At 50.1% G+C, this 26939-nt stretch overlaps 1 protein-coding gene across 2 annotated transcripts in view; it reads right to left on the bottom strand.

Annotated features, from left to right (window-relative positions):
* Nucleotides 1–25339, bottom strand: part of GPC3 (glypican 3) — a 139884-nt gene extending 114545 nt beyond the window's left edge. For both annotated transcript variants that reach the window (XR_010885524.1, XM_067304119.1), the window contains exons 1-2: nucleotides 25174–25339; nucleotides 17312–17473 (exon numbers count right to left, since the gene is read on the bottom strand). Coding sequence is in view for 1 of the 2 variants with exons in the window: in XM_067304119.1 (XP_067160220.1) it covers nucleotides 17312–17473; nucleotides 25174–25339 (328 nt within the window). In the remaining variant the exon portion in view is untranslated. The remainder of the gene's footprint in view (nucleotides 1–17311; nucleotides 17474–25173) is intronic.
* Nucleotides 25340–26939: the final 1600 nt, after the last annotated feature.

Here is a 26939-nt window from a genome sequence, read left to right on the forward strand (position 1 = left end):
CCGTCTCGCGTCAAGAGGGGAAGACGGGTCACAACACAGGGAGGACGGAGCCCGCGGGAACTCACGGCAAGCCACCCGCCGACGTCGGCACTCTGGGCTGCAAACGGCTGGGTTTAGCACCAAAACCGGGCACTAAGGCAGCAGAGGAGCTCCCTGCTACCCACTCTCCCCATTCCAACCCACGGCACCTCTCTCAAAGCCATCGCTGTGGGACAACCGAAAAATAAAGCTCCGCTGCAACGCCCCCGTGGCCCTTCCGCCCTTTACCGCCCCGCTGACCGCGTTACAGCGACATTACTCACTGCGCTGAGCAGGGCTCTGTCCCCAAAAGGGTGACGCCGGACCCAGCTTCTGCGACGGCTGCCTCTTCGCTGCAGCTGCTGCCACCTGAACCAGGCTCAGCTCCTGCTGCAGATGAAATTACATCTTCCCCCCACCACCACCTTCCTATTGCATCTTTCCTCCCCCTCCACAGACACAGCACATTAAACCCTGCGAGCGGTACCAGAACACGTTCCGAGTTCCTGAGTCAGGTCCTTACAGAGGCGATCGCTTCTCAACCACAGACCAAACTCTCCCACGCATTAGTGCCCAAAGAGCCGAAGGGAAGGTATTCCAGCGCCCTCCGTGCAAGCGCTCGCCGAGACGCTTTCATCTGCTCACGCTAGCTCTTGCAGCATCGCTAAGGTGAAGAAAAGCGTGGCGCTTTACGGGATCAGAACCACAGTTTTTGTCGTGAATGCGTCAGTGAATCGGTAATAAATTGAGACTTATGGAAGATCTGTTTATGAAATGTTCGTCTCTTGGCAGACTGATTACGGGAGGAGTAAACCAGCTACGTGAACACCGGAGAGGGTTTGCACAAACCAAGCAGGCGTTAATCAAGGAGGTCTAGGCGTTTGGAAGCAACAACTACAGCTTTTGAGTCTCTTCCAAGTAACCTCTGAATGAATGATCACACTTCGGACTAGTACAACAGCTTTCCGTTACAGGCATTTAGATTAAATATTATAACTGATGATCGGCAGAGCTGGCAGCCCTGTACATCACAGTTGTATGACGCTTCTGATCTTTAGACTCTGCTCCTACTTACCTATAACTTTGCCAAGCTATAACCATCTGGGCTTCAACTTTGCATGCCTTTTGTCTGCCTCGGGCAAATTTTAATTTCAGCCAAAACGGTTCAGCCGCTTCTGAGAACAAGGCAGAGGAGAAAAAAAATTCTTTTTTTTTTTTGCCTGCAGTAAAAAATCCTGGTGACCTTTTCTTTAATTAGCTCAAGCATTTCCCAGGCTTTGAAACAGAACTTGAAGTTTGAGAGGATTTTGTGAAAGGCTGCATAAACATGAACTTTTTTGTCACAGACTGGGGGTGTGGTTGGGTTGGGTTTTTGCCATATCTGCAAAACGTACCCGCATCCAACTCACTTGGGCTTTGAGGGCAAGAAAAAGGAATTCAAATAGAATTTTGGTGGGTTTTTTTTAACTTTGCAATCTCCAGCTTTTTAAAATAGGGCCCAGGATTCTGTGCATCACTGCTCCTTTTTGTTAATTTAAAGAAAAGGCAAAGCTCAAGTACTTAGAAGTTGGACACGGCTCCTCTAGATCCTTGCATCACCAGCTCCAGAACTCGGCAGACGTGGACTGCACAAAGCAGGCACGAGACAAAGAGGCTGTATCCAGACCCAAGACCTACACCTTGAATATACATGGCTGAATAAATAAAGTCTTAAGTAGGCTATCTTTCTGAATTTTAGTTTTGCTGTTTGTGGAACAAACATGCCACTCAATATTGAATATCAGCATGAAAATAAAGTCCTCATTAGTAAAATATTCACACACAATGAAAATTTTTGAGGAGAATTCCGTTCTTAAGTGTCATTTGAAAGGGTCAAGAACCGGGCATCAAACAAACGAGGAGAAAGAGAATGGGTCAATAAGGGACAATACTTGTTCAGTGCTCTTAAACAAGGAGAGAAGCTCGTGGAAAAATACACGTGATCCTATAATTACAGGCTGTATTCTAATGCATGGGATCTGAGAAACCAAACTGAGGTTGCATGGATTGCCTGTTTTGTCATAACCTTCATAAACTTTTCAACCTCAATAATGTTCTTCTAATGTAGCTTCTGAAGGCAATTTTGTGATCTAGCAGCTGGCATGAGACAAATCCAAGAGAACCACTGTGTGTCTGAAGAGGTTACTCTCTCCCGACTCTGTATCTTCAAGATGCATTTCAGGATCAAATATTTACTTACAAGTGAGTCTAATTATTTTTCATGCTTATGTCACAGTTAAGCATCACAACGTAGAGAGATGAATGGTTTTCAACCTCTCATCAGTTCAAAGACTCCCTTCTCATTTGATGTGAAGCACTTGCTTTCATTTAATACCAGTAATGCAGTGCACTTTACGGTGCATCTTCAAGGTAAAAAATCTGTGCAACCTATGCAAAGTAGTGTTATACTGCCTATCAGTTCAAGAAGCGCATCCTGAACCGCATCCTTTAGAAAATGAACCATTTCCCCCAAATGTCAAATGCACTGCTTATTCTTTGCTGGTGGCAGAACACAATGTTCAGGGTTACTAATATCATTCCAGGCTGTTATCCAAATGAACAGTCTATCAGCATGGCAAAAATGGAAAAAAGCAGCTTATCGCCTCCGGGGTTAAAGCTGCTACAAATGCCAACATGCAAGTGCCATTTCCCAGCGCACGCCTAGGTCTCCCCACCAAAGAAACAGCCCGTCTGAAAAGCAGATGAGAAGAGCTATTTGGGTGGAAACAGATCTTTAGTCTTTCTCCAGATATCACAAAGCTGCTTCCCAAGGACAACGGAGGCTACATCAGCTTGTGTGCTCTACAAGGCATCCCTTCTCCTAGTCTCACTTAAATCTAGCTCGCTGTCTAAACCCGGGATCTGCAGGGATCCATCTCCCACGTATCACTCGTGTTGAACAGGCTGCACCCACGGACGTGCATTCACGGAGCGGGCTGCAGTGCCTGGCGTGCGACTCCTGCAAGAAACACTGCACGGCGCCTCAAGGTCACACGTTATCCTCCTCAATCCAGCACGTACAGCTTTCTCCAGGGAGAGGGAAGACCACCACTTATCACCACTTTTCGTATTCCCTGCAGAAGAGGCTCAGCAGAAGGCCACCGCCAGTGCTGGCCTCTTGCTTCTCCAGCCAGAAAAATGATAGCATTTGTCTTCACATTTCTCGCTGGTGCACTAACAGTGGGGACCCAACCTTTTTTTTTTTCTTCTTCTTCTTTTCTTCCTTTCATTTAAAATTCCTTTTTAGTTTTTAAACAAAAAGAGGCTTAACTGCAGAACCATTCGCGAATCGTGCATCCCAGCTCCTCTTCCACTCAGCTGAGGGACGCAATGATTTACACCATGCGTGGAAATCTTTCTCAGGCCGTCTTAAAGACCTCCATCTAGTTCCCTCCGAGTACATAATAATTCCCATAGGTTTCATAAGGAGATGGATCATGGCTGTGTGGCCAGACGTCAGAGACTGAGCGCTGCCTTGACAAACAACAGCATAAATAATCTTAAAAGCCTCGTCCGGGGAAGCTGAGCACCTAAACTAGCTGATGAAGACTGCGACAGTATGAACAGTAATTCTCACCCGGCCATCATCTGGGCCAGCACACTCAGTTAAAGGATCAAGGCTACTATCATCTTCCATTTAAGAATTCTTTAGAATTTATGAACCAGTATTTAAGAACAGCCAATAGGTTGTTTTAAGATCACTTACATAGGCGGACTGAAAGAGATTGAGCTAATTTTGTAATTAAAAGAAATAAAAGTCTGTGTGTCATTTCATTATAATTCCTCTGAAATTTGGTAGCAATTTGATTTTATTTTTTTTAAATGAGAAAGATTGAAGAGAATGTGTTGATCCGATTAGTTTTCGCATTCTTTCCTTTCCTTTCAGCATAAGCCAGTCTCCTTGCATGGGTTACTAGGCATATTTAATTTCCTTTCCCTAAGAAGGGAACATCGTTTTTCATTGCAATCATAATAGGAATTTCACCATACAAACATGCTGCATTACTATAATCCATTAGTCACCAATTTCATTGAAAAAAAAGAGTGAATTCCAAAGCGATGAGCTGTAATCCTAGATGCAGCTTTACTGTTCTCTACTGCTTTTAAAATTGCTTCTTTATGACACTCAGTCATAGATTTTCTGACATGAAGATGACAAATTTGGGAAGAGCTAATCAGCAACAGAACTTGTCTATAATGATCAAGACCGCTGTTTGTTTTGCCTTGTCTCAGAGGGTTGGGTTTTTTAATCTTCACTTTCTGACCAACAGGCTTATGTATTTTTTTTAAATAAACATTCAGATTATTTTTTTCCAAATTAATATATTTTTAAGTGTTTGTAACGAAGTATGTGGTTCTGCCTACATTTCAGCTCTCATAAAAGACGCATTTGATTCACAGGTATATTACTTTATGGAAACGCATTTACTTTCACTTGCTAGGGTCTTCATCTGTCCCCCGTGCAGCACCTACCACCACACCGAACCCAGCTGTCCAGCCCACAGCCCGGCGCTGACCCACCACCACCGGCACTGCGCAAATCGGCCCAATCCTGCATGCAAAGAAAGCCACCCTGTGTGTATATCACAGCATCAAGGGATTCAATCTAACCACCAAGATTTGAGCCTGCCCAGATACCATCATCCTGCCAACATCACTTCCAAGCACTACAACAGAGGGAAGGGGAAGAGGGGGGATGAAAGAGGGAAAGGAGGAAAAAAGATGTAATTTCATCATGCTGGTCACCCATCTCTATTTTGTGGCAGTCCTGAACGGATCTACAATGCAAGACAGAGCTAAAAACATTCGTTGGCATGCTGCAACCAGCTCCTTAATTCACTCTGGGCTGCCTGGAATTGATTTTTATTGCTAGCCCTCCACGCACACACAACACCGTTAGCTCACAGGTTGCACAGAAGCAGCGATCAGCTACAGTGTCATTGAGACTTCAGGACCATATTATGAGTAAAGTTTCTTCCCTTTGTAAGGAACCCCATGAACCTGTTGGGCCTACGTTTATCAGCAAGTCAAAAGGGTTTAATCTTGTTACTGGCTTTAAACAAAACAAAAAAAACAAACAAAAAACAAACACAAGCCCACCACAAAGAACGCAGGAGAACCAAGCAGCAACCATCCCTATTGCTATTTTTAGCTGGTGAGACTATTGCCAGCCTTGAGCCCTCACGAGACAAATACCACCCCTTCCCAAACGTTAATAAAAGTTGGGGCTCTTCCCAATCGCCTGGTGGGACCTGTCTATGAGGTGCACTCAGGTCACATTCCTCTGCAGCCGAAGGGCAAGAAGCCTTCATTTCAGAAGCTGAGCTCCTCATGTATTCGCATGACTCCCACATCCAGGACTCAGGGCCGAGGAGAAGCAGTAATGCTGATGTTTCATCGCACATCATGCTCCAGTTCGCAACACCATGGAGGGACATTGGAGCGCAGAGCCAGGGCTTTGCATTATTTTAACTGAGCCTGTAACACAGCAAACTCTCAGCTCCAAACTCTCTGTGGTCAAACTCAGCTATACGCAAGGGAAACAGCGGAGATTTTCCTATCACTTCAGCTTTGCTGCAAGACCTTAAAAAGCCTCAGGATCTCCATGCCCTACAGCGGTCCTCTGGCCAGGTGCACCATGCTTTTGGCACAAGCGTATTGCTGAGAGGTCAAGCGCTGCAGGGTCTCCGGCGGAGAGCCGCGCTCTGACACACAGCATTGGGGAAGCACCAGGAATCGCTCAGAGCATCCATCTGCTCAACCGAGGAGCCAAAACCCCTCCTGTAACAGGCAACGGGGACACGCTTTGGCCATGTGCAGCTCTGACGCTGCCCTGCACGCCTGGAGGATTCACCAGGAAGGGCTGGGGACACAAAGCCCTTCCTAACCGCAGGAAACCAGCACATGTTTCAGGATCCTGGCTTCAGCAGGGAGCATCCAGCTCAGTCCAGAGCAAGGAGAGAATTTGCATCTTTGCTCCCTTCTGTGCCTATCACTTAAAGCCAAACATAGGAAGCAGTGATGTCAGACAAGAGGGATCTTGGCTGGCTGCAATGAACCTTGGAGGTTAACGCTCCCTAAAACTTTGTTCCAACTCTATTTTCAGAAGACTCTTGGTCCACACATTGCTGGTCGAGTGTCTGAATCACAGCGGGGCCACACCACGATGAGCAGCTGATAAACCTGCAATTACCCAAGCTCAGCCAATACCAAGACACACAGCTGCAATCGTAGCCCAGAGCCGCGGCCAAGCTGCCTGTGACCCCACCACGGCAGGGAAAGGCGCAGCGCCTGCCCCTTGCACAGCCAGACTAAAAGCCTCCAGCAACCCCACTGCACATCCAAGCATAAGTGCAGGCTGCCAGCTGGGGAGATAACGCTATTCCTGCTATTGCCATGTGATGCTACAGTCCCCCTTCACTTGGCTCTTGGACCCAACCTCATTGCAGAAAGCCAGGAGGGTTAAGGGGCAGCCTGGAGAGAATGGGAGACCGCAGGTGGCTGCGAGCCATGGCAAGAGCTTTGGCCGACCTTCAAGTCAGTGGCCAGCCTACCTGGAGACCACAAACCCCAGAAACATCAGTCCCACCAAAGCCTCCCGGGTTCCCAGAAGCTTGTGTAATAAAGTCTCCAAAAACAGGCCCTGCAGTGCGTCTTCAGCCACCTAAAAACAAAGCATTTCTTCCCCATTAGGCAGCCTTCTCCCACACGCATGCCCTCAGGGTATTCCCTGCGCCAGAGTTTCCAGTGCTGCTGATGCACAGTAAATTATCTGCTGATGCAAGGGAGGCTTCCTCCACCCTTCAGGTCACAGCTGACTTGGGTGGCAATCTGTGTCACAGCCCCATCAAACCCACCGGACAGTAAAAACAGGCTGGAGACTCTTCTAGCGACTCCAGAGGCTCATCAGCTTGGGAGACGGGACACAGGCCCTCTCCTGCTGCGCTGGGTTTGTTGGTGCACAGAAGGACACAGCCACCCTCCAACATCCACGGAGCTCCCAAGCTCAGATTTAGTTTTAAGAAGATGAGGGGCTGATCTGGACACAGCTCGGTTTACTGCTCCTGCCAAGCAACTGGTCTGTTCAGGCTTGAAAAATTAAACTCAAACATTTAACAAAACGCAGGGAAGATCCCACATCCATCAGCATCTCTGACATTCACGCTGAATGGATCCGCTTCATTTTTCCAATGAGTGGTACATACTATGAAACCTTCAGACTTGCTCGTCTGCTGGTCTTTGATGTTGGAAGGAGTACAGAAGGGTGTGCCTCTTCTGAACCGAAAGAATAAAGCTAATTTCACACTATTAAATTTGAGTAGTGAAAGATATTAGACTAAAACACTCATACGATTTTACAAGTTTTTACGAATAAAACCCATCAAAGCTTGAAAACTGTTATTCTTGGTACCTCCAGCGTGTCCAAAAATTACACAGGCTTCCACATAGCAGATAATCCAAGAAGCACTACTATATACACCAGCACAAAAAGGTCTCATCTGCCCTCACTGTTTGAGCAGCCTTTTTCACAGATTAATATACTTCCATAATAAAATGAAAGATTATAAATTGCTAAAATTGATTTCACATCAGTGATGAAGTCACATAGTGAGTAACACACCTGAGGTGACCCAGTTTGCTGGAGGGTACGTGAAACCACCGCACACTGACAGTTTAATTGGCTCGGCAAGAGTTCATATCCCTCGCGTGAAATGCACCATTGGCCGTTTTATCGCTATATCTTATTGCTGCTTTAAAAGTAAAGTAGATGACAATCTAGCAGAATATTTTCTTTGCAGAACCAGGCTCCTGCCCCTGGCTTTATTGGTGGGTGTAGACTTCTTTCCCCTTCCTCCCCAGCAACGTTTGCAAACCAGATCCCTCTATGCATTTTAAATACTTTGCACAATGAAAATGCTTCTCTTACCCTTTCGGGCCAAGAGATGGAAAATGCTGGCATGCCCATTTCTGTATGGGAACTACCAGGAAAACAAAAAACAAAAAAAACCCTATAAACATCCTATAAATGTTTGAGGGTAACATGACATTTATAGCACTCTACCACAAACTAGAAAAATGTAATTTGACTACATTATAGTATTAGGAGGCATTTTAAGCATGTTAGTACTTGAACTATCAAAGAATAACTCCCAACTCAAAACATAATTACAGAAAACAACCCATTTCTAGAAGCAGAAGACTCAGAGGAACGTACGGGTCCTCTCACTCTGGTTATCTCGCATCCTCCCCCTTCCCAGCTGGGAGGGCAGTGGCAGAGCCAGCAGGTGATGGTACATCGGTAGCAGAAGGAAGGCCCCTCAAGGCTCTTGACATGCAAAAAGAATAAAATAAAATAAAATAAAATAAAATAAAATAAAATAAAATAAAATAAAATAAAAAACCCTCCCTTCCTCTGCATACCCTGGGCCTGAATCAGGGACCCTCAAGCCCAACACTAAGCGCGGTGTTTAAAAATGCTGAAGCAGCTTGTAAGCAATTACGGAAAGCCCCCTATTAACCTCCAAGGCTCATTTCGCCGATGAAGGAACGGGCGTCAGCAAGATTTCGCGGCGGGGAAGGGGAAGTCCGCCCCGCGCTCCCGCAGCCCGGCAGGGGCACGCCGGCACAGCGCCCACGCTTCAACTCCGGCAGCGAGAGGGAGAAACAAAAGCAGAACAAGCATCTTTCAAAATCTCCCTTCCCGGCAGCGCGCACTGTCATGAGATACTTCCAAAGCCGTGCTTTATGCAGCTCAGGAGGGCAGTTTCATGCCCTAACTCCTGCATGATGGATTTTACAATTTGTTAAAGCAACTCATCAATCCTCAGCAGTCATTTCTAATGCCCAGAGCTTCCACAAACTTCTGCGTTTTGCTGATCCCCCAATTTCAAATCATTTGAAACTGCTGTTCCTATTACAGCTCTGCTCCTAAAGCTAAGCATTATAGCACACTCCAGACTGCCAGCTTCGTATGCTGGTGTAATAAACAGATTAACTGTGATTTATGAACAATAAGTTCTGCTTATTTGAAGGGAAACACATTACCTCCATAGACCAATTGTGACAAGTGGAGATCGCTCACTACGCAGACAGCTCTTTCCACCTACCTGTAATCATCAGCTTGAAGCATGGTTATTAACCTGGGAAACATATCACCGCGGTTTTCCACAAACTTCCTGCATCCAAAGCATCTGGCAGGAACCACTGCCAACGGCAGAATACTGGCCTGAACTGACCCAGTGAGACAATTCCTATTTTAAATACACATTAGTAAAAACAAGGAAACAAGAAGCTTTCAAAGAAGAGACCCACCACTGGGGGTGTGCAGAGAAGGATGCATCAAGGCTTCAGTTAGCAAAGGACCAAACAGCAGCAGGAGTATCAGAGATCAATTTGTAATGCGTATTTAGTTGTAGGAGTCTAATGAGTTTTAATATTCTCTTCTCAAACCAAATTCATTCTCTGACTCCACTCTAAATGTCAGCTTAGTGTTTAACTAAGAGTTAGCAGATACACTGGAGCCTCTGCCTCAAACGGCACCGCAGAGGCTCCAGGACCACAGGCATTTTCATGTGCACCGTTCCTCTCCTGGCACCCTACACCAACCGCTCTCCGCACGCTAGATTCGGAGCATTTTTCTTTTTGCATTTATTCAGTTAACACCACTTTCCTCCCGCACTGGAGAAGAGCTGTGCACGAAGACAGGCCAATACTCAGCCTGCAGCTGGACACTTGAACGGCCTCAGAGGCAACTTTTGGCAAATTCCCCCTGCAGACCCTCTCCATCCCCAGCGCCGCTGCCACGAGCGATGCAGCTGCAAATTCAAAGGAAGGATGAGGTGAAGCAGAATAAACTGTGTTTACAGGCAATTCTCTGTCCTTATTCACCAGCAAGAGACGGGGACGAATGAGCTTCCCCCTCGCAACGAGGCCAGGGAGAGGGGCCAACCCTTCTCCCTCCCAGAACCTCGTCACACAACCAAAGTCATAACACCACCAAACCTTAACATACGGCATTAACGCTAAAGTGCTAATGGTGCAGGTTAAGTGTGGCTTCGCTAAACACAGCTATCTCACAGAAACCTATCTAAAAGCAAGCTGCAGGCTAGCGGACAAAGAAACACAAAGTTTGCAATGCAACACGGATTTAAAAATGCAATTGCAAATCTCTGAGACCAAACCCAACAGATTATGAAAAGTTTTCTGTCAGTGCAGTTTAGGAGTGGAGGAAGAAAGAAAACTGAAGAACCAAAGTCCCATTCTTACTTAGCTCTGCAAAACTATAGGGCATCAGAAGTGAAATACCATTTAGCACCTGCAGACACTTTGTTTCATCAAAAACTGAAACATAAAATGTATTTACTGACAGGTATCAAGTCAAGAGAAAATGGAGATTCAGATGTCTTCAAATAGTTAAAGCAAAAAAAAAAAAAAGTTATTTCCAGGAACTCCACGGCTCCACAAGCCCTACGAACACTTGTGTCCGGTGGAAATCAACCATTCTCCTGACGCAGCCGTGTAATCCCAGCTTATCACTGAGCACAGATGTGCTGCAGAGCAACAGGTAAAGCTCTCGACCTCCGAAAGTGAAGTAAACGAAAGGCAGAAGGACTCAGCCAGCAAGGAAGGCAGCCGAGGCCTGGACAAACACTGCCAGAAGCAGCAGACTTCCCTGTCTCCCGACCGCAGCGGCGCAGAGGATGAGAATGTTTTGGAGAGCACCTCGAGTGCAAGGCACGGTTAACGAGCATACTTGGATTAATTGTGTAGTATCTGGAACCACGTGTCCGGTAATTACTGTTACAGCTGGAAGTAGCAGCTCATTTTGGGAAACGTCTTTCGCTGAGTCAGCTTCCCGAGCACAGGAAATCCCGCTGGAGGGCTCAGCAGAACTAGAGGTTTTTGTTACAGTCTGGACCGTAACTTGACAAAACCGTTCGCAGGTACCTAGGAACCCCCGAGTAACAGCACTGTGAAAAGCAGGCATTTTCCCAGAGTATGTGCCTTCCCACAGAGCATCTGCCACGGCCAGAGCACCCGTGCCGCCTGCTGAGCACGGGACCAGTCGGCACACACGTGACTGCAGCCCGCGCCATCCCGGCGGCGGATCACACCGCAACGTTGACCCTCCCCGCGCAGAGCCGGTTCAGCTCAGACGTCCCAACTCTCCGCCCTGCTCCCCTCCGCTGCTTTCCACAGGCGGATTCCTAATTTTTCAGGCTAGAGACTTCTCACCATCATCTCCCTCCCCACGCCACAAGCCGCAGCAGCGTGCAGACCGTGCAAAGCTGACGTTGCTCAGAAAGCATGGTGCTAAAGCATATCCAGCTCTTCCTACCGCCAACACCTGAAACTCCCTCCCGCATTGTCAGACCTAATTGGCTTAGAAGCATCGGACTATTAAATACACCAAATAATAAGACACAAAGCCCACACAGCAGCGCTGGCATCCCCAGAATCCCTTCCTGGCAAACAACTTACATCAGCTCTCACCATGCCACCAGCCTCTTCTCACCTAATGGATGCTGCATGCATCTTAGATTTACCCAGCCAAGGCATAATTAGTAAAGACAAAAGTTTTTATATAGTTAAACCTCTGCAACAGGGAGGGGAAAAAAGAATCGCAACTCCCTCACCTTGACTCTAAAGTAGTAACAGCAGCTCATGAAAAATGAAAAGCCTTGAAGGATTTGGAATAAGACTCTTGGAGAGACAATCATGGATCTTTTATCTTCCAGACTTCAAGCAGAATCAAGTTCTTCAAAGAAAACCCAATAAAGCCCAGACATTTTCATCATAACAAAATAAATAATTCAGTCATACTGTAGAGGACTCCGACATTAGGATCGGCTATTTGATATATTTGTGGCTTAGGTGCCTCTAAACTGATTAAAGATAACCTGATAGAAGCCTGCAATGTCAAAACTGTCTTCATCCCCGACAGATATGAATGGATAGCGTAAATAACCATAAATAACCAAAATGGCTGCATTTATGCCTAATGGAGGATTTACAGCCTTCAGAGCTGCCTGGCAGGACTGAGAATTATGGCTCTGCCTTTATCCTCCTGCAGCACGGAGGAAGAGGTGAATCGAAGTCCTCCTCACAGCCGCTGCTGTGCCAGGACCACCGAGAGCTCAGCTCCGGAGGAGAGAAAAGACAGGATCCGCCCATGACCGAGAGAATACCAAACACCTAGCGGCAGGTTTGTCCGTACTGACGCGATCGCTGCCTTCCTAGAAACTACTCGGAAGCAGACCTCCCCAAAGCCCCTCGAATCTCTGCGGTGCCCGCGAGCCTCCCCTAGCTACCCGAGAGCACTCCACTTGCTTGCCGGTTCCCATTTTCAGAGGGCTAAACGCCATCGCCTTGGATAGGAAAAAGATCGCGCCTTAATTTAAGGCTGGCGGATGTCGCCCAGGGGAATTCAGCTGCAGCGCCCTGGCCACGTTCCAGCTCAGGTAATGGCGTTCCTGCCTCCCTGGCTTCCGCCGCGTTCCCAGCGACACCCCTGCAGCCCGCGCGCTCGCCCAGCGCCCCGCGATGCCGTACGGGGCGCCGTTTCGGGAGCAGGCAGAGGCAGACATCGTCCCCAGATCCACTCTGGCTGTCCGGCAGTCTCGGCGTCCTCCCAGACGAGCCAAGCGCAGGGAATGCAGGCTGGGACGGCCCGCTGTCTCTCCAAGCTGGGGAGGGGAAAGAAAGACAAAATACCCTGGGTGCCGATTTTATCCTTCCTTTCTTTAAGGCTAAGCTAGAAACTAGCTCTCCTGGGAAGCCATGGCATCCAGCTGCTCCTGTCACTGGCTGCCCAGTATCAAACTACCGGCCCCTGCACGTGAAAACCACCCAGGCAGGCTGCTCTACAAAAATGGCAGGGGGGGAAGGTTCAGAGTCAGAAACATGCATGTGGCACATCCCAAGATTTACGCCGCTGCAGTAGAGATGCATCGCCGAGCAGCCCCTGGCACAGGCGGGCAGCCTGGCGCTCGCACCGTGCCAAGAGAGGCCACCCCAGCGCTGGATCTGCAGCGGCGGCTGCAGGAGGACACTGCGAGATCCTGCTGATAACTTACTTGAGCAATCATTAAAATAATGCAATTAACTTCCTCCATGAGCACACCGCATTACTCCCGCAGAAGCAGCCCCTAGCAGTTAGCTGTGCCGTTCCCGACCGCGCTCCAGGCTGCTGGAAGGGGAAGATTACCAGCAAGCCCTACACGGAGCAATGAGCGCCGACGCTCCTCTTCCCTTAGAGGGTCCTTCGGTGCTTAACACTGCCACATTTTCCCCCCTTTTTAAAACCCGCATTTCCCCCCAGCAAAGAACTAGGGAGCATGTATCATCAGAGAGGGATTTACGATTGAGTAGCTGATACGGCTTTAATTTTCTGTTGTCCACACTGCAACCCTGTCAATGTGCAAGAGAAAATTTTATGCCACCACTCAAGAGAAGAATCCTGAACTTCGGAAGTCAAAGAAATATCAGGCATGATGAATACGCACACAGCCCACCCCCTCCCCAAATCCCCGCACCAGACACGAACAGAGAACTCTTTAGAGTGAACGGAAAAAAAAAAACAAACAAGCAAACAAAAGATTAGCTGAGAAGAAAAAAAGATCAAAACCTGGTATTTTCCCATGCAAGTTTACCGTTGATTTCAACAACAGTGAAGTATATGTCACAGATTAAGACTGGATATTTAGGAAATCCATAGGGTTTATTGAGGGCTTTTTGGTTGTTTTAATAGAAAACGATTAGGTGATGGCAGGGCCAGAAATCCCCCACAAGAAGTCAAGTTGTACGGTCCGAAGGAAGAGGAAACGGCAGGCATGGCTCTCGCCGTTTGCCGCAGCATGTTAGCCGCACAAACTCAGCTAGCGGGATGAGGTTTGGATGAGAACCCCTGAGCAACAGTATCGCTTTCAAAAAGACATATGAGCAAGTCCTGAATTAACGTAAATTAGCCTGGTTCCACGATACCCAACGTAGCTGTAATCAGCCAAGAACCTGAACTGGAAAGTGCAAAAATGGGCTAGATAATAGCACGGTTACACTGCATGAAAGTTTAAAAAAAAAAAAAAAACTGCCCGCAAAAAAATCCTAGAGTAAGATTTAACTGCAGTGGAGGCAGCTACAATCAATTTTAACACTGTCAAACTCAGCAAGTTTCCAAGGCATTAAATCACTACCTAAATCATCTTCATAATTTTAAGAAATGCCTGTAAGATAAGACCAGGCTCTAATTGTACCATTTAAATTTAGTGAAGGGGGGGATTTTGGGGGGAACTGTTTTCCCCCTTAACTGCAATAAAGAAAGAGCCCAAGGGTCTAAAACTAATAATCTAATAAACTTTGCTAAGTGAATATTGTAACAGATAGGCCTGGATGAGAATTTCTGTAAATGCCAGACAATTTCCCTTGATCTTTATCAGCGGAGATGTAGCCCTAGCTTCAGCAGGAAGAAATTAAATTTAGTGCAAAACAATAACATCTGGCAAGATTTTGTTTGTCAGACTAGCAGTCCCTTTAGATGTGGGGCTAGAGATATTAAAACGAACACTGAAGGGCTTCACTTTTGTGTTTTTAACGAGCAGCGCGTTTCCATACCAACACATCACCCTGCTTCAGACAGCAGTGCAATTGCCCGTCCTCGGTGGAGGGTCCCCAGTGGACACCGGGTCCGACCCACTGCCGGGCGTGGGAGCATCCGCAGCCCAGATGCGCTACCTTTCCCGGCAGCACAAGGACTGCGGGCTGTTTTTGGTCTGCAACCAGCGGTGCTTGGCACACACCCTCGCAAAACCGGCGACGGCAAACAGGCGGCGGGTGCCATGCCTCGAATCGAAACCCCCGCAGCACCAGACCCCTTAGCTACACGGCCCGAGACGGGTGCCTGCCCCACGCTGTGAAGGGCGACAGGAAAGAAGGAATCAGACTGTGGTATGCCGGGTCCAGACGCAATTTCTGGAGCTGAAACAGCCCTGGGCTCTGCAGCTGTCAAAACACGCAAACAGCAATCAAAAGATCCACCTAAAAAAGAAAAAAAGGTTTTAATCTACGGACGTTGAGCATCTACACTTAAAGATAACAAAAGTACCCAAATTTGGAAAACTAATGAATTGTCCTTCTGAGTCCAAAACACTTTATATAAGCTAATTAAAATGAACTCTTCTATGGCTCCAGTTATAAATTCCTCTTCTACAATGGCATTACAGAAGATCTCTAAAATCCTTAGCAGAGTGGTCAGGAACATTTCAATGAAATGCTTTTCTGCCCCCAATAAGAAGAATGGCAATTCCCTGCACCAAGGCTTTTCAGAATAACATTAGCTTCAAAACCCTCGCATGCGGAAAGGGTTCTCGTGGCCAGGATGGTATCTGTGGTCAAAAATCAGAGCAGGGGACACAACTCTCTCCAGAAGAGGCAGAAGGTTCATAGAGACAGCACCTGCCTCCACTGTGCTAGACACAACTTTGGATTTCATTCCTTACACAGCAAGAACTCCAAAACTGCAATGTTTTGGTCAAATGGTAGCAGAGGAGGCAGAGACTTTGTATTCCAGGCAGCTTATCCACCATTTCTGAAGCTAGTCCACATTTCCTATGTCTATCAAACCAGTATCTCATCAGTTTTACCCCATTCGGTCTAGCAAATTGGAACTGAATGATCATTGCATTAAGAAGCACTACAAAAAAAAAAAATACTATTACCTCCTCAGCGTTTTATTTGATTTTACTTTCAGAGAAACACAACACATCTGAGATGTGGACCAGAACAGAGCTTTGCCATGATCCCACGGGCTTTGGCAGGCTTTGGGTCTTGCTGTTAGTGAGGCATGAACAAAAATAAATCAGATTATTCCACAAAAATATCAGCATGAAGGAAAAAAAAACGCTTGATTGCTCATGCCTTCTTTTTTAAATATAGGCAAAAATGCTATTAATATAGAACGATGCATTCCCAATATGAGAGCACTCAACAAACAAGCAATCGTTTCACTGCACATTAACCATCGAAGGGAATAAGTTTTGCTAGTGTAAAGGCTCTGAAAAACGTTTGCAAATTTAAGTGACAACACAAGCTGGCACGCATTTGCAATAGAAAATGTTTGTCAAAGGTCAGTTTTGTTAAAAAACAATACTTCACATTACAGATAGGAAAAGAACAGAGCTATCGTTGTACAGCATCAGGTTACCAAGCAGTCCAGTACCCCATGGCAAGCATGAAGGACAGTGCTCGTGACCACGACAGTCTCCACCACCTCCACTGGGAACAGCCAACTTTGGTAGCGGATACCAGAAAACAAGTTTCCATTAGATGCTTACCAAGCATTACACTGGAGTAACAACCAGATCATATTGCTGCAAGCTACTTTTTGGAGCTGGCGAGTCAGACAGGACGGTACTTACACAGATTGGTTAATTCTTGGAGAAGCAGGGGGTTCATTTATTTTTAAATTTGCACTTAAATAGGCTTGGCCTTCCAATTTACATGTGCTGCTTCAGCTACAGGAATATGCAGGACGGCCCCTGGGGAGCTGCCCTGCAGAGGACGTGGGACATGCTCCAGGCCAGGTGGGAAGGAAGCCCCAGCCTGGCTCTAAAGACACTTCTTCTCGCTGGGTATCGGGACCTCAACAGCGCCAAAGGTTCACACCCCAGGACGCACAAAAGGGGTGCTATGGCCAGCCCGCTCATGCCACGCTTGTACAGGAGCGTCCTTCGTAACAGAGGTCCCAGTAAACGAGTGAAGTCTAACGAAGGACAAAGGCTGAAGCCTTGGCTCTGGACTAGCATCCAACCCGGGACCTGGGGGTCTCCTGCGTCTGAGCAGAGGCAGGCACAGGTGAGAATGGACACCGGAACAAACCACACCAGTTCAGCCCCAGTACAGCCAGAATGCAAATCTGTCTTTCCTTTCAAGCCAGGAGATGTGAACCATCCCTGAAGCTCAGTGCACAGTGCTCAAAGCAATCTCCCCACTTACCATCGAAGGGAAGCAGAGGAACGTTGACACTACAGGGCAGGCAGGTACAGCTTAAACGCCACAAAAGAAAAAGCAAGTAAAACATGGGGAAGGGGGGATTACTAACGAACAGAAAGCCTCCAGCCACCCATGCTTCTGAATGCTACATGCCAAGGAGGAAGAGCAGAACTGCCGCCTCCTCTTCCTCCTCCTCCTCCTCCTCCTCCTGCCTGCACGCGCCTGGACCACCCGCAGGCTCCCACCTGTACCACCCGCGTGCTCCCACCTTGGAAGAGGGCGGCATTCTGAATGACAAGGAACTTCAGCTCCATGCTGGCCGACTGCAGGAGCTGCTCCATATTCAGACGGGCTGCGGCCTGGTACTTCTCCTCCATCTTCCTCGAGCAGCACGTAGAGCCTTTCGGGATGCATACTTGCAGATCTGACCCTGGAGACACACACAAGGAGGGCAGAGACCTTGCATTAGGACGTGGAGCAGAGCGGAAGCCAACTCTATGTATCATTTCGGTGACCGTTTGGGCAAACCTACAAAGCTTCTGGAACGTGTCCTGAGCAAGGCACTCGGCCAAGGGCGAACACATGCTAAGGCAGAGCCAGGACTGTGGAGCAATAGCCCCCAAGAGAGTGCTATGCAAGGACACTAGCACAGACGCTTGCTTTACCCCGACACACCAGGCACGCTGGTGCTGAGCAAAGTGACACAGCATCGCTCCGTTGTCTCCCGCATGCCTGAGGGCACTTTGGTACGGAGCTGCAGGCAGCCAGAAGAGATGAAGGAGCAGGAGCTGGAAGGAGGGGCCAGCATTTGAAGCTGTGGGTTTACAATGAATACAGCAATGCATGCAGCTCAACATGCAGGTTATGCTTGTAATTCGCATAAAGACTTAAACAACAACTGTGTTATTTGCCTACAGTCTCCGTTCTTTCACATCCACAGCAATGATAGCAACAGTTGCACGACACAACAACAGTTTGTTTGTTTTTTTAAGCACGCATTTCTCCGCATGTGAATATAACCCAAGTCCTCCCACAGATCCCCAACCCATCCTTCCTCCATCGCAACAGGCCAAGGCCAGGTCCATCGCTCGGCTCGCCCAAGTCCCGCTGCAGAGGAGGAGACCCTGCGGCACGCACCGAGCGCTGCAAAAGGCAGGCTCTGTCGGGGCAGCAGGCGAGCGCCTGCACAGACACACAGGCTGCGCCTCCGCTGCTTCCGAGTGCTACAAAAACCACAGGCGCAAAGCAAGAGAAACATCACTTGCTTCAGTATCTCAAGCTGCAACTGGTTGCGATGCTAAACTTTGGCTTTTGGAGGTTTTCCCAAAGCCCTCGCTCCTGGAGGTAGGAGATGAGGTTAGCTTTCGTTTCAGAAGCAGCGTTGTTAGCTAAAAGGTCATAAAGAGAATCAGGAAAGGCATTCATCTTTTAGGTTCAAACAGCAGGGGAAGATAGAACATTTGCACTTTTTGGCCTAAAATGTAATAGATTTGGTTTCATACTTTATGAATGAACTTCCTGACCCAGAAGAGCTAGAAGTGCCAATACCAAATCACATTCACACACACTTAAAAAAAAAAATTCTCATTCTCACTTAATCAGCTTTCAATAGCAAACTGTGGTCCTGTAAACACAAATGAAGTAACATGCCCATATCGAAGTAAATAGCCTTATCAAATAAAATACATCTAATCTGAAGCTGCTAGTATAAACTCCAGTAAGCAGTAAGGCAGTAAGCAATAACTCCGTTAAAACATTACTGAGACTTGGCAATCCAGGGCCAGATATCAGTGAGAACCTCCCATTTCATACTCATTTCTACTTAAATTCAATAGCCTCCAGGCATGCCCGTGCCGCGACACTGCCCAGGAACAAAATGAGAAGCAGCGACAACAGAAACCTTCCTCTCTCCCACTCCCATCCCTTCCTGTAACACAGGCTAGAACAAGCTGACCTGAAATGTTTTACCTGCAATTTGTGTTTCCTGCGCACGAAGGAGCTTAACCAGCGCAAGTCCTGCAGGATCTGCCAAACCACGCACACCCAAGGCTGGACACGAGCCGGGTGTCTGACCACCCTCCCGCCTCCAGGGGGGCAACCCGGCAGCTCCCAGCCTTACCCACTGCCTCAGCTTCCCCGTCTGCAAAATGGGTCGCATGGCACGAATTTCTTCATAGCGCCCTCTGAGAAAGAGCCAGTATTACCGACATCTAGAAAGCAAGTCTCGCTGGTGCGTGGGCTACGCTGTTTCAGAGGAGCACAGCGACAGGTATGTCATGCGTTGAAAAAATAACAGAGCCCATAAAATCACATAAAGAACTAACAGCAAGACACTGCATTAACGAAAGAAGTGGTTATATAACAGCAAGTTAAAGAGGTATTTTAAAACCAAAGCTAAGTCAATTTACAGCCCAGAAGGCTTAGCATGGTCACTTTAACACTACAATACAGCCATAAATTTTTTTTAATACAAAGCTTATTTCCTCCTACATTTATTATATTAGGACACATTTCAAATTAAAAAAAAAAAAGCCTTCAATGATTAATGGAAATACCAATATAGAATAATCTTCAAGAGTTGGCAATTAAGAGATCTGCACAAGTGAGAGCCAGGGATAGGAAGCAGAAGGTCATCTACTCACCTCCCATCCTTCTTTTCAGCAATTAAACCAATTTCTCCCTTCAAATGGATTTTTATTTTTGTGAAGTAAGTAAAAAGACAGACACCATGCTGTCGCAGAGCAATCAAAGGGGCAGGAAAGAGCCTGGGAATCAACTCTGACAGCTTAAAACGTTTTACAGAGACAGCCAGCTAGCACTGATGACCGAAAACGTCACGGCACGTGTAACGGGCTAATGCAGGCAGGGCAGGCTCTAATTAGCGGCGAGGGACAAGGTGCTTTTTGGGGCAGAGCATCGCGGCAGGAAGCCCAGCAGCATGGTTTGGGTGACGTCCCACCTCCACCTGCCAGCTCTATTATCGCTATTTGCTGTGTATCTCTTTCCCAAGAGGAAAGCAGGCCCCAAACGGTCCTGTTCAGAAGTCCCACTAGCACGGAGGGAGTCTTGACATTCACAGCCAGCCGGACCCCAGGACCCCCCAACATCCCCCCAGCCCAGGCAAAGCCACCCACGAAGCAGGGACAGCACGTTTCGGCTTGCCAGGGCACGCGGGCTGCACTCACGCCATGGCAAGCTGAACAGCCGCACGCGCCTGGCTCCATGAAGGCAGCACAAGAGATGCTACAAGCCATCAAACCTACCCCTGCCCCCCAAAGCACCCCCTCCAGCATCTCATCTCGCTCCAACACCTCCAGCGACGGCTCCCGCCAGGAAGCCGCTGAGCCCGCTCCACTGCTTAATGGCCCTTACCGTCAAGATTGTTTCATCTCCCAACCCGCGTTCCCCCCACACACCTTCTCCTTAAAGTCTCAAGCCATTACACCGTGTAATGCCAGCCTCAGCCCTTGCAAACAACCTCCCCCTTCTGCTGTAGATCGTTACGGGTTCCCTTCTGCAAAGGAAGGGTCCCACGAGTTACTCCAACGTGTTTATCAAATTGCTTTGAGATGCTCACGTACCGAGCTCTGCAAGATTAGCGATACTGATGCGGCACGAAGCAAATGAGCCCGACCCTCCAAAACACAGCTCTCGTGTGCAAGAGGGAGCAGGATGCGGCCCGTTCCGGGGCAGCGTGAGCGTGCCATGCCATTACGCTGCCTTGGGGAACAGCAGGGTGAATGCTCCAGTAATTCTGCATATGCTCAGAGCAGATCGAACTAGTCTCTCTACAGCTGCAGTAGTTTCTTTAGTGCCTTAGTACCCTGCTTCTTCCTGCTCACACAGGGATTTTTCTTTTTTATTTTTTTCCCTTTTTCCCCCCCTTTTTTTCCCCCCCTTTTCTTTTTCAACTGAAAAACAGTCACTAGTGAATTTACAGCATTAAGTTTTACTTTGACGGACAATTATTTCCACGGAGAGGTGGCACAGCAGAGGTGAAGATAATTTCAGTGGATTAAATGTTAAAAAAAAAAAAAAAAAAAAAAAAAAAAGAGTTTGAGATCACCTGTGGGCAGTTGCTGTAAACTCCTTAATGACGATCGTATTTGGATCTCGGTTACATCCCGGGACGGCTCCAACCCTGCCATCAGACACCAGCAGGCAGGCCGCGAGTTTCACGCAAGCCTACCCACCCCGACCCCACTTCAGCTTAAATCACACCGACATTCGTTCCCCCAAATTTACCCCAGGCGTTGCCAAAATAAGTATCTGCCCCTGCTTAACATTTCGTTCCCGCAGCCCCCGCTCCCCGAGGAACGCCGCACGCTCGGCTTTCTCCCGCTGCGGCGGCTCACCGCTTTGCTCCCATTAACCCAAAACAGCAGCTTTCTTACAGATATTTCCTTTCTCTAATTGTTTAAAGCACGATGCAGATTGTGCAACAGATGAAAGCAGTGACTCAAACTTTAAACACAGTGGATTTTTTCCCCCCAGCTACATCAATACTATTTTTATTAAAAACTTTCGTTTAAGTTACGTGACTGAGAGATCGAGCGTCCATCACCGGCTTTTAATGCTCAGCGTTGCGGGGAAAAGGAAACGCGGCTGTTCAGAACCCAGGTTAAGTGCTGATCTTTTTAAAACCTAATTAAAGAGATATAAATTATAAACCAATCTCATTCAATAGGTGATTAAAGTTGGAACAGTGTGGGTATTACATGGGATATTTATTACTGCTTAATTATCCTGTATTTTCTGCTCTGCCTTTGCTCGCACAAGGCCATCAGACTCCAGCCTCTTCTTCCTGAAGTCTCGCAAAATTAGCCAGACGACCGCCACACAAATATGACCATGCTATAGCGCCGTACCTTTTAAAAGAAAAGGTTATAAAGACAACGCAGAGATTTGGCAGGGTGAGAGTTTCCTCCTAATAGACCTACAAATTTATCAGCAATATTGTCATCAAAAATAAGGAGTTGACGCGTGGGTACCAGCTCACCGTACACAGTCGTTACACCCGCACGCACACGCCACCCTACAGTCACGCCGACGACTCTCACCAACACTACTCGGGATGCTGTTAAAATTAACCCCTGGGAAAAAAATAAAAATAAAATTAATGATCTCACTATAAAATGACTGCCGGAGGAGGTTACTAAATTTTAGGGTTCTGCTCCTGCTCTCCTAACTGCCAAGAGAGGAGCTTGCAGGCCTGAAATAATTAAGAGCAGAAAACTCAATTATCTAGTGAAGACGGACCTCGAACCCGCACGCTCGGCTGAGCGGAGGGCTGCGCGGGGAGGAGCGTCGTCAGGCCCACGCCGGAGAGCCCAGCGAAAGCCAGGGAGTGCAGGGAGCCCACGCGCGAGCCAGGCTGCGCGAGCCCGGCAGGAAGAGCCGGGGTTGGGGGGTCCTTTTTTTTTCTCTCTCTCTCCTTTTTTCCTTTTTTTACCCCTCCTTTTTTTTTTTTTTAACCTGTACATTGGCATGCACAAGCTGCCTCAAAAAAATCTGCCAAAACAAGTATTGCCCAGCTCCGACACGGCCCACGGCAGAGACGCCCCTGTGCCCCGTCCCACCAGGCAATAACACATCTCTCGGCATCGCCCAAAAGCCAAAGCCCCCCAGCGCGGAGTCACGCCTGCATCCCACGGCCAGAGCCCCCCACGGCATGGGCTGGCGCTGGGAGCTGCCTCCCAGCCCTCGGAGACGCCCTGGCCGGAGCCGGCTTCCCACAGGAGCACAGAAGCACGGGGCCATCAAAACAATTCCGCTTTTTTTGTTTTTTCTCCCCAGTAAGACCGCTCCGCACACAAGGTCTGCATGGGGAGCCACCCTCCTCGTTGCACCGACTGAAACAACCCACGCACGCCAGCCCCAGTATCCGGAGCACCAACATGACCGCCAGGAAATCTGGAAGTAAAGAAGGGAGAAGAAAAAAAAAAAAAAAAAAGGAAAATGGAAATTCAAGTTACTATTTATACATGAGAAATTATGCAGGGAAAAGACAAAAGGAAGAAGAAAACCACGACAGGCAGCATAAGAAAAAGAGGATTTACTTATTAATGAACATGAACAGCAGAGGAAGTTACCCCAGCACAGATCCCACGCTAGCTCATGAGCCGGCACCAAGCCTCGCCTTCAAAAAAGCCTGTAAAAAGCGCTTTACCGTCACCCGTCTCCGCTCCCACCCAGCGTGACCCGAGCTGCTGGCGCCGGTGCTTCCTCCCGCCCCAAAGAGCCGCCGCAGCGGAGGGGAGACACGTGCCAGCGCCGCGCTCCAGGGGTGCCGATCCCGCACCCAGAACCGCTAACACTGCTCGCAAAACAGCACGACACTTCGCTCTCAATTATTTATCAGCATTGCCTTTTTTTCTTTCTTTCTTTCTTTTTTTTCTTTAATTAAAAGCATCAGCCCAGCGTGGCCGGGCTCCTCCACGGACAGCGCTGCCCCAACGTCTCCCCGGCCCGTGGGAACCCATGGGAAGGAGCCACGGGACGTTTCTCCTGCGTGCGCTGCAACACTGCGATGTTTCCTCCACTCACTGCCTTTAGCCACAACCGCTCGTAATGCCAAACGCGGTTTCCAGGAGTCACTGCTTTCTGCTTGTGTCAAAAAAAAAAAAAAAAATGTTTTAAATAAGCTGTGCAAACCTTCAGTTTTCCAGGCTTGCATGATGTATAGACACAGGTTCTGAGAACTGATTCCATGGTGATTTGCGCCTGGAAACTCCAAAACTTTTTTTAATTGACAGATGTATGAAAGGAAAAAAGCAATAAACAGAAGCCTGGAAAATAGTCCTTGAGTGATGTTCCCCTATTACAGAGATTTATGCAGCCGCTACTAGGAGAAGCGAGCGCTCTGAAGTGTAATTACTACCCAGAGCCATCTGAGATGGGCCAGATCCAAGGTAAAAGCAAGCCGTCATTGCTTTAATTATGATCAAGTTTATGTACTTAGGCAAATGTAAAATCCACTTTCGATTTGAGATGTGGGGACTTTATCACCCTAACAGGCTGGGAGCATTCACTCGAAACGCCAGCCCTGTCCGGAGATATCGATCCCGCCAGCCATGGGCTCGGCGGAGGGGGAGGCAGGGGGCTCCTGGCTGCTCCTGAAAGCCAGGGATGGAGCAGGGTCCTCTCCTCTCCATGGGGAAAACCCTCGGGAAACCTCTGGGCACCAACCTGCCCTGCAACGACCTGCCCTGCGCCCGCTGCAACCATCCGGGGAGAGGACGGGCCAGGCTGCCGGGGATCAAAGCAAGCATTTCACCAACTTCCCCAGAAGCATTTCTTTAACTACAGACAACAGAATTTGGCATTTTAACGGTGGCGAGAGCAGCTCCTTCCCCTCCCTGCAGCTCTCCATGCAAACACATCTCCAGGCGCTTCCAGCTCCAGCTCCCTCCTGACAGGACACCCCGCAGGACGGAGAGAGCGGAGATGCCGCTCCGGCGGCTACTCCGAAGGGAGCGTTGAGAGCCCAGAGGCAGGGGAAGGGGGCGCAAGGATAGAGGAGGAGGAGGAGGGAGGTTTTCTCTCACCGGCACCCGTGTCTGAACACTGCCTGCAGATGAGACAAGGCTGCAGCCCGCAGCCCAGGGGACTCGGGGTGCGGCAACGCCTCGCGGCCCCAGCCCTGAGCACCCACACGCGCCTTCTCCCGTCCTCCGCTCCCGCTCGGCGGCTCATCCCCGCTCCCGCGCTTCGGGCCCACGCGACGCCACGCGACGCCCGCCCGCCCGCCTCGAGGGCGCGAGGCGCCCCGGCCCGCGGGGAGCTGCGGGGGCGGCTAAAGGCAGCAGATCCGCTCGTCCCGCTGATTCCGCCTCAGGAACGAGGCGAGCGGCGCCTCGGCGTCGAGCTCTGGCCCGTAACGGCCACCACCGCGGGCACCGGGTCCCGTCGGCGCCAGCCACCGGGCAGAGCGACACCCCCCCGTCCGCCCGGCGGGCCGAGCTTGCCTGCGACCCCCCCGCAAGCCCCCGCGGGGCCTCCGCACCTGCACGCTCCCCTTTTTCTTTGGGGGGGGGGGGGTCGCAGGCGCCGTTTCCGCCCCGCAGCGGAGCGGCGCCCCCGCGCACCGCCCGGCTCCGTCCCCCCGGCGGCGGCGGCGGCGGCGCTCACCTGGCACGGGGCTCTCGGGCACCCACTTGGCCCCGGGCTGCAGCACCTGGAAGGCGGCGCGGACCGGGCGGCAGGCGGCCTCGCCCGCCGGCTGCGCGCCCGCCGGGGCGCCGAGCAGCGCGGCCAGCAGCAGCAGCAGCAGCAGCGCGCCGCCGCTCCGCGACATCCTCCCGCGGCACCGGGGCGCTGCTCTACGCCGCCGCCCCGCCGCCGCCGCCAGGCATCGCTGCGCCGGGACCGGGCTGCTGCTGCTGCCGCTGCCGCTGCGCGCCGGGCGGGCGGGCGGGCGGGGCGGGGCGGGAGCTCGGCCCCCCGCCCCGCCGCCGCCGCCGCCCATTGGCCCCCGCCGAGCGGGCCCCCGCGCCCATTGGCCCCCGCCCCGGCACCGGCAAACTTGCCCCGCGCGCGGCGCCGCCCTGGCGCTCATTGGCCTCGCGGCGGGCGCGCGCCCCCCCCCCGCCCCCCCTCCGGTGCGGTCCCGGCTCGGCCGGAGCGCGGCGCCGCCCTGGGAAGCCGCCCGGTGCCCGGGGGCGGCCCGGGAGGGGGCTGCACGCCGCGGGGGGCGGCAGTGCTGCTTGCAGGGGGGGCGCTGCTGCAGTGTTGCTCGTTTGCACGGGCTGGGGTGCCGCGGTGCTGCTTGCAGGGGTGCCGTGTTGTTGCACTTTCGCACGGGGTGGAGAGTTGCAGTGTTGCTTGCCCGTTTGCATGGGGTGGAGCGTTGAAATGTTGCTTGCCCGTTTGCACGGGGTGGGGTGTTGCAGTGTTGCCCGTTTGCACCGGGTGGAGCGTTGCAATGTTGCTTGCTCGTTTGCATGGGGTGGGGTGTTGCAGTGTTGCTTGCACGCTTGCCGTCACTGCAGTTAACCACCTGCGTGGCCAGGCCCAGGGTTTGAACAGCGCCAAGTGTGCATTCTGCATGGAATTTGAAGGGTGGATTGTCTCTTGTTTGCACTTAAACACACGTGTTGCCTGAGCCCGTTGTGTTGTGCTGCAAATAAATAGACTCAACAGAGCTTCTCCTCTGAAGTCCTGGCCGTCCCCAGCGTGAGCTGTGGGTGAGAGCTGGCTTGCACGCACCATGCCCTGCACGGGGCTTTTCCCTGGCTGTTGGAGTGGGGCTTCGCCTGGGATCTTTTCGCTCTCTGGTAGCTCAGAGCATGCGTGCGAACACGGCTGTGCCGTGATGGCACCGCGGCAGCGCTGGACGGGCCCCAGGGCTGTGCCAGTAACCTGGTCCTGACGGGGCCGGGGCACCCGTGGGTGCAGGGTGCCCTTGGGTGAGCACTGAACACGCTGCCCCGGGACACAGCAGCGTGCGGCCCTCGCAGCACACGTAAGCAAAAGAGCAGGGGGAAAAAAAACAAATATAAAACACCCCAAATACAGGATCAAATTATCGCTGAGGGCTTGCTACCAGCTTTTTTTTCCACTCTGAAATTTGGAAGAGGAGCGAGAAATGAAAGTCCGACCCGTGCGCTTGTTCTGAGAAAATGCCTGCCGGGGAGAGATTGTTAAAATATATTATGGATATGAGACTAACAAGCTGGAATGTGCCACATGTCTCCCCGCTTAATGGATTGTCTGAGCCTGTTGCTGCCCGCAGACTGCACTATTTATTGCGCGTTTATTGTGTCTAGCAAGCGCGCCTGCGAAGCTCCCATCAGGCAGGCAGCGAAACGGCCCGCGCCGCCGCCGGGGAAGTTCGTTTCAGTCGGAGGAGCAGCTGCTCCCGGGCTCAGCGCGGCACGCGCTTAGGGACGTGGAGC

Source organism: Apteryx mantelli, chromosome 13 (genome assembly GCF_036417845.1).
Source record: "Apteryx mantelli isolate bAptMan1 chromosome 13, bAptMan1.hap1, whole genome shotgun sequence".
Lineage (NCBI taxonomy): Eukaryota > Metazoa > Chordata > Aves > Apterygiformes > Apterygidae > Apteryx > Apteryx mantelli.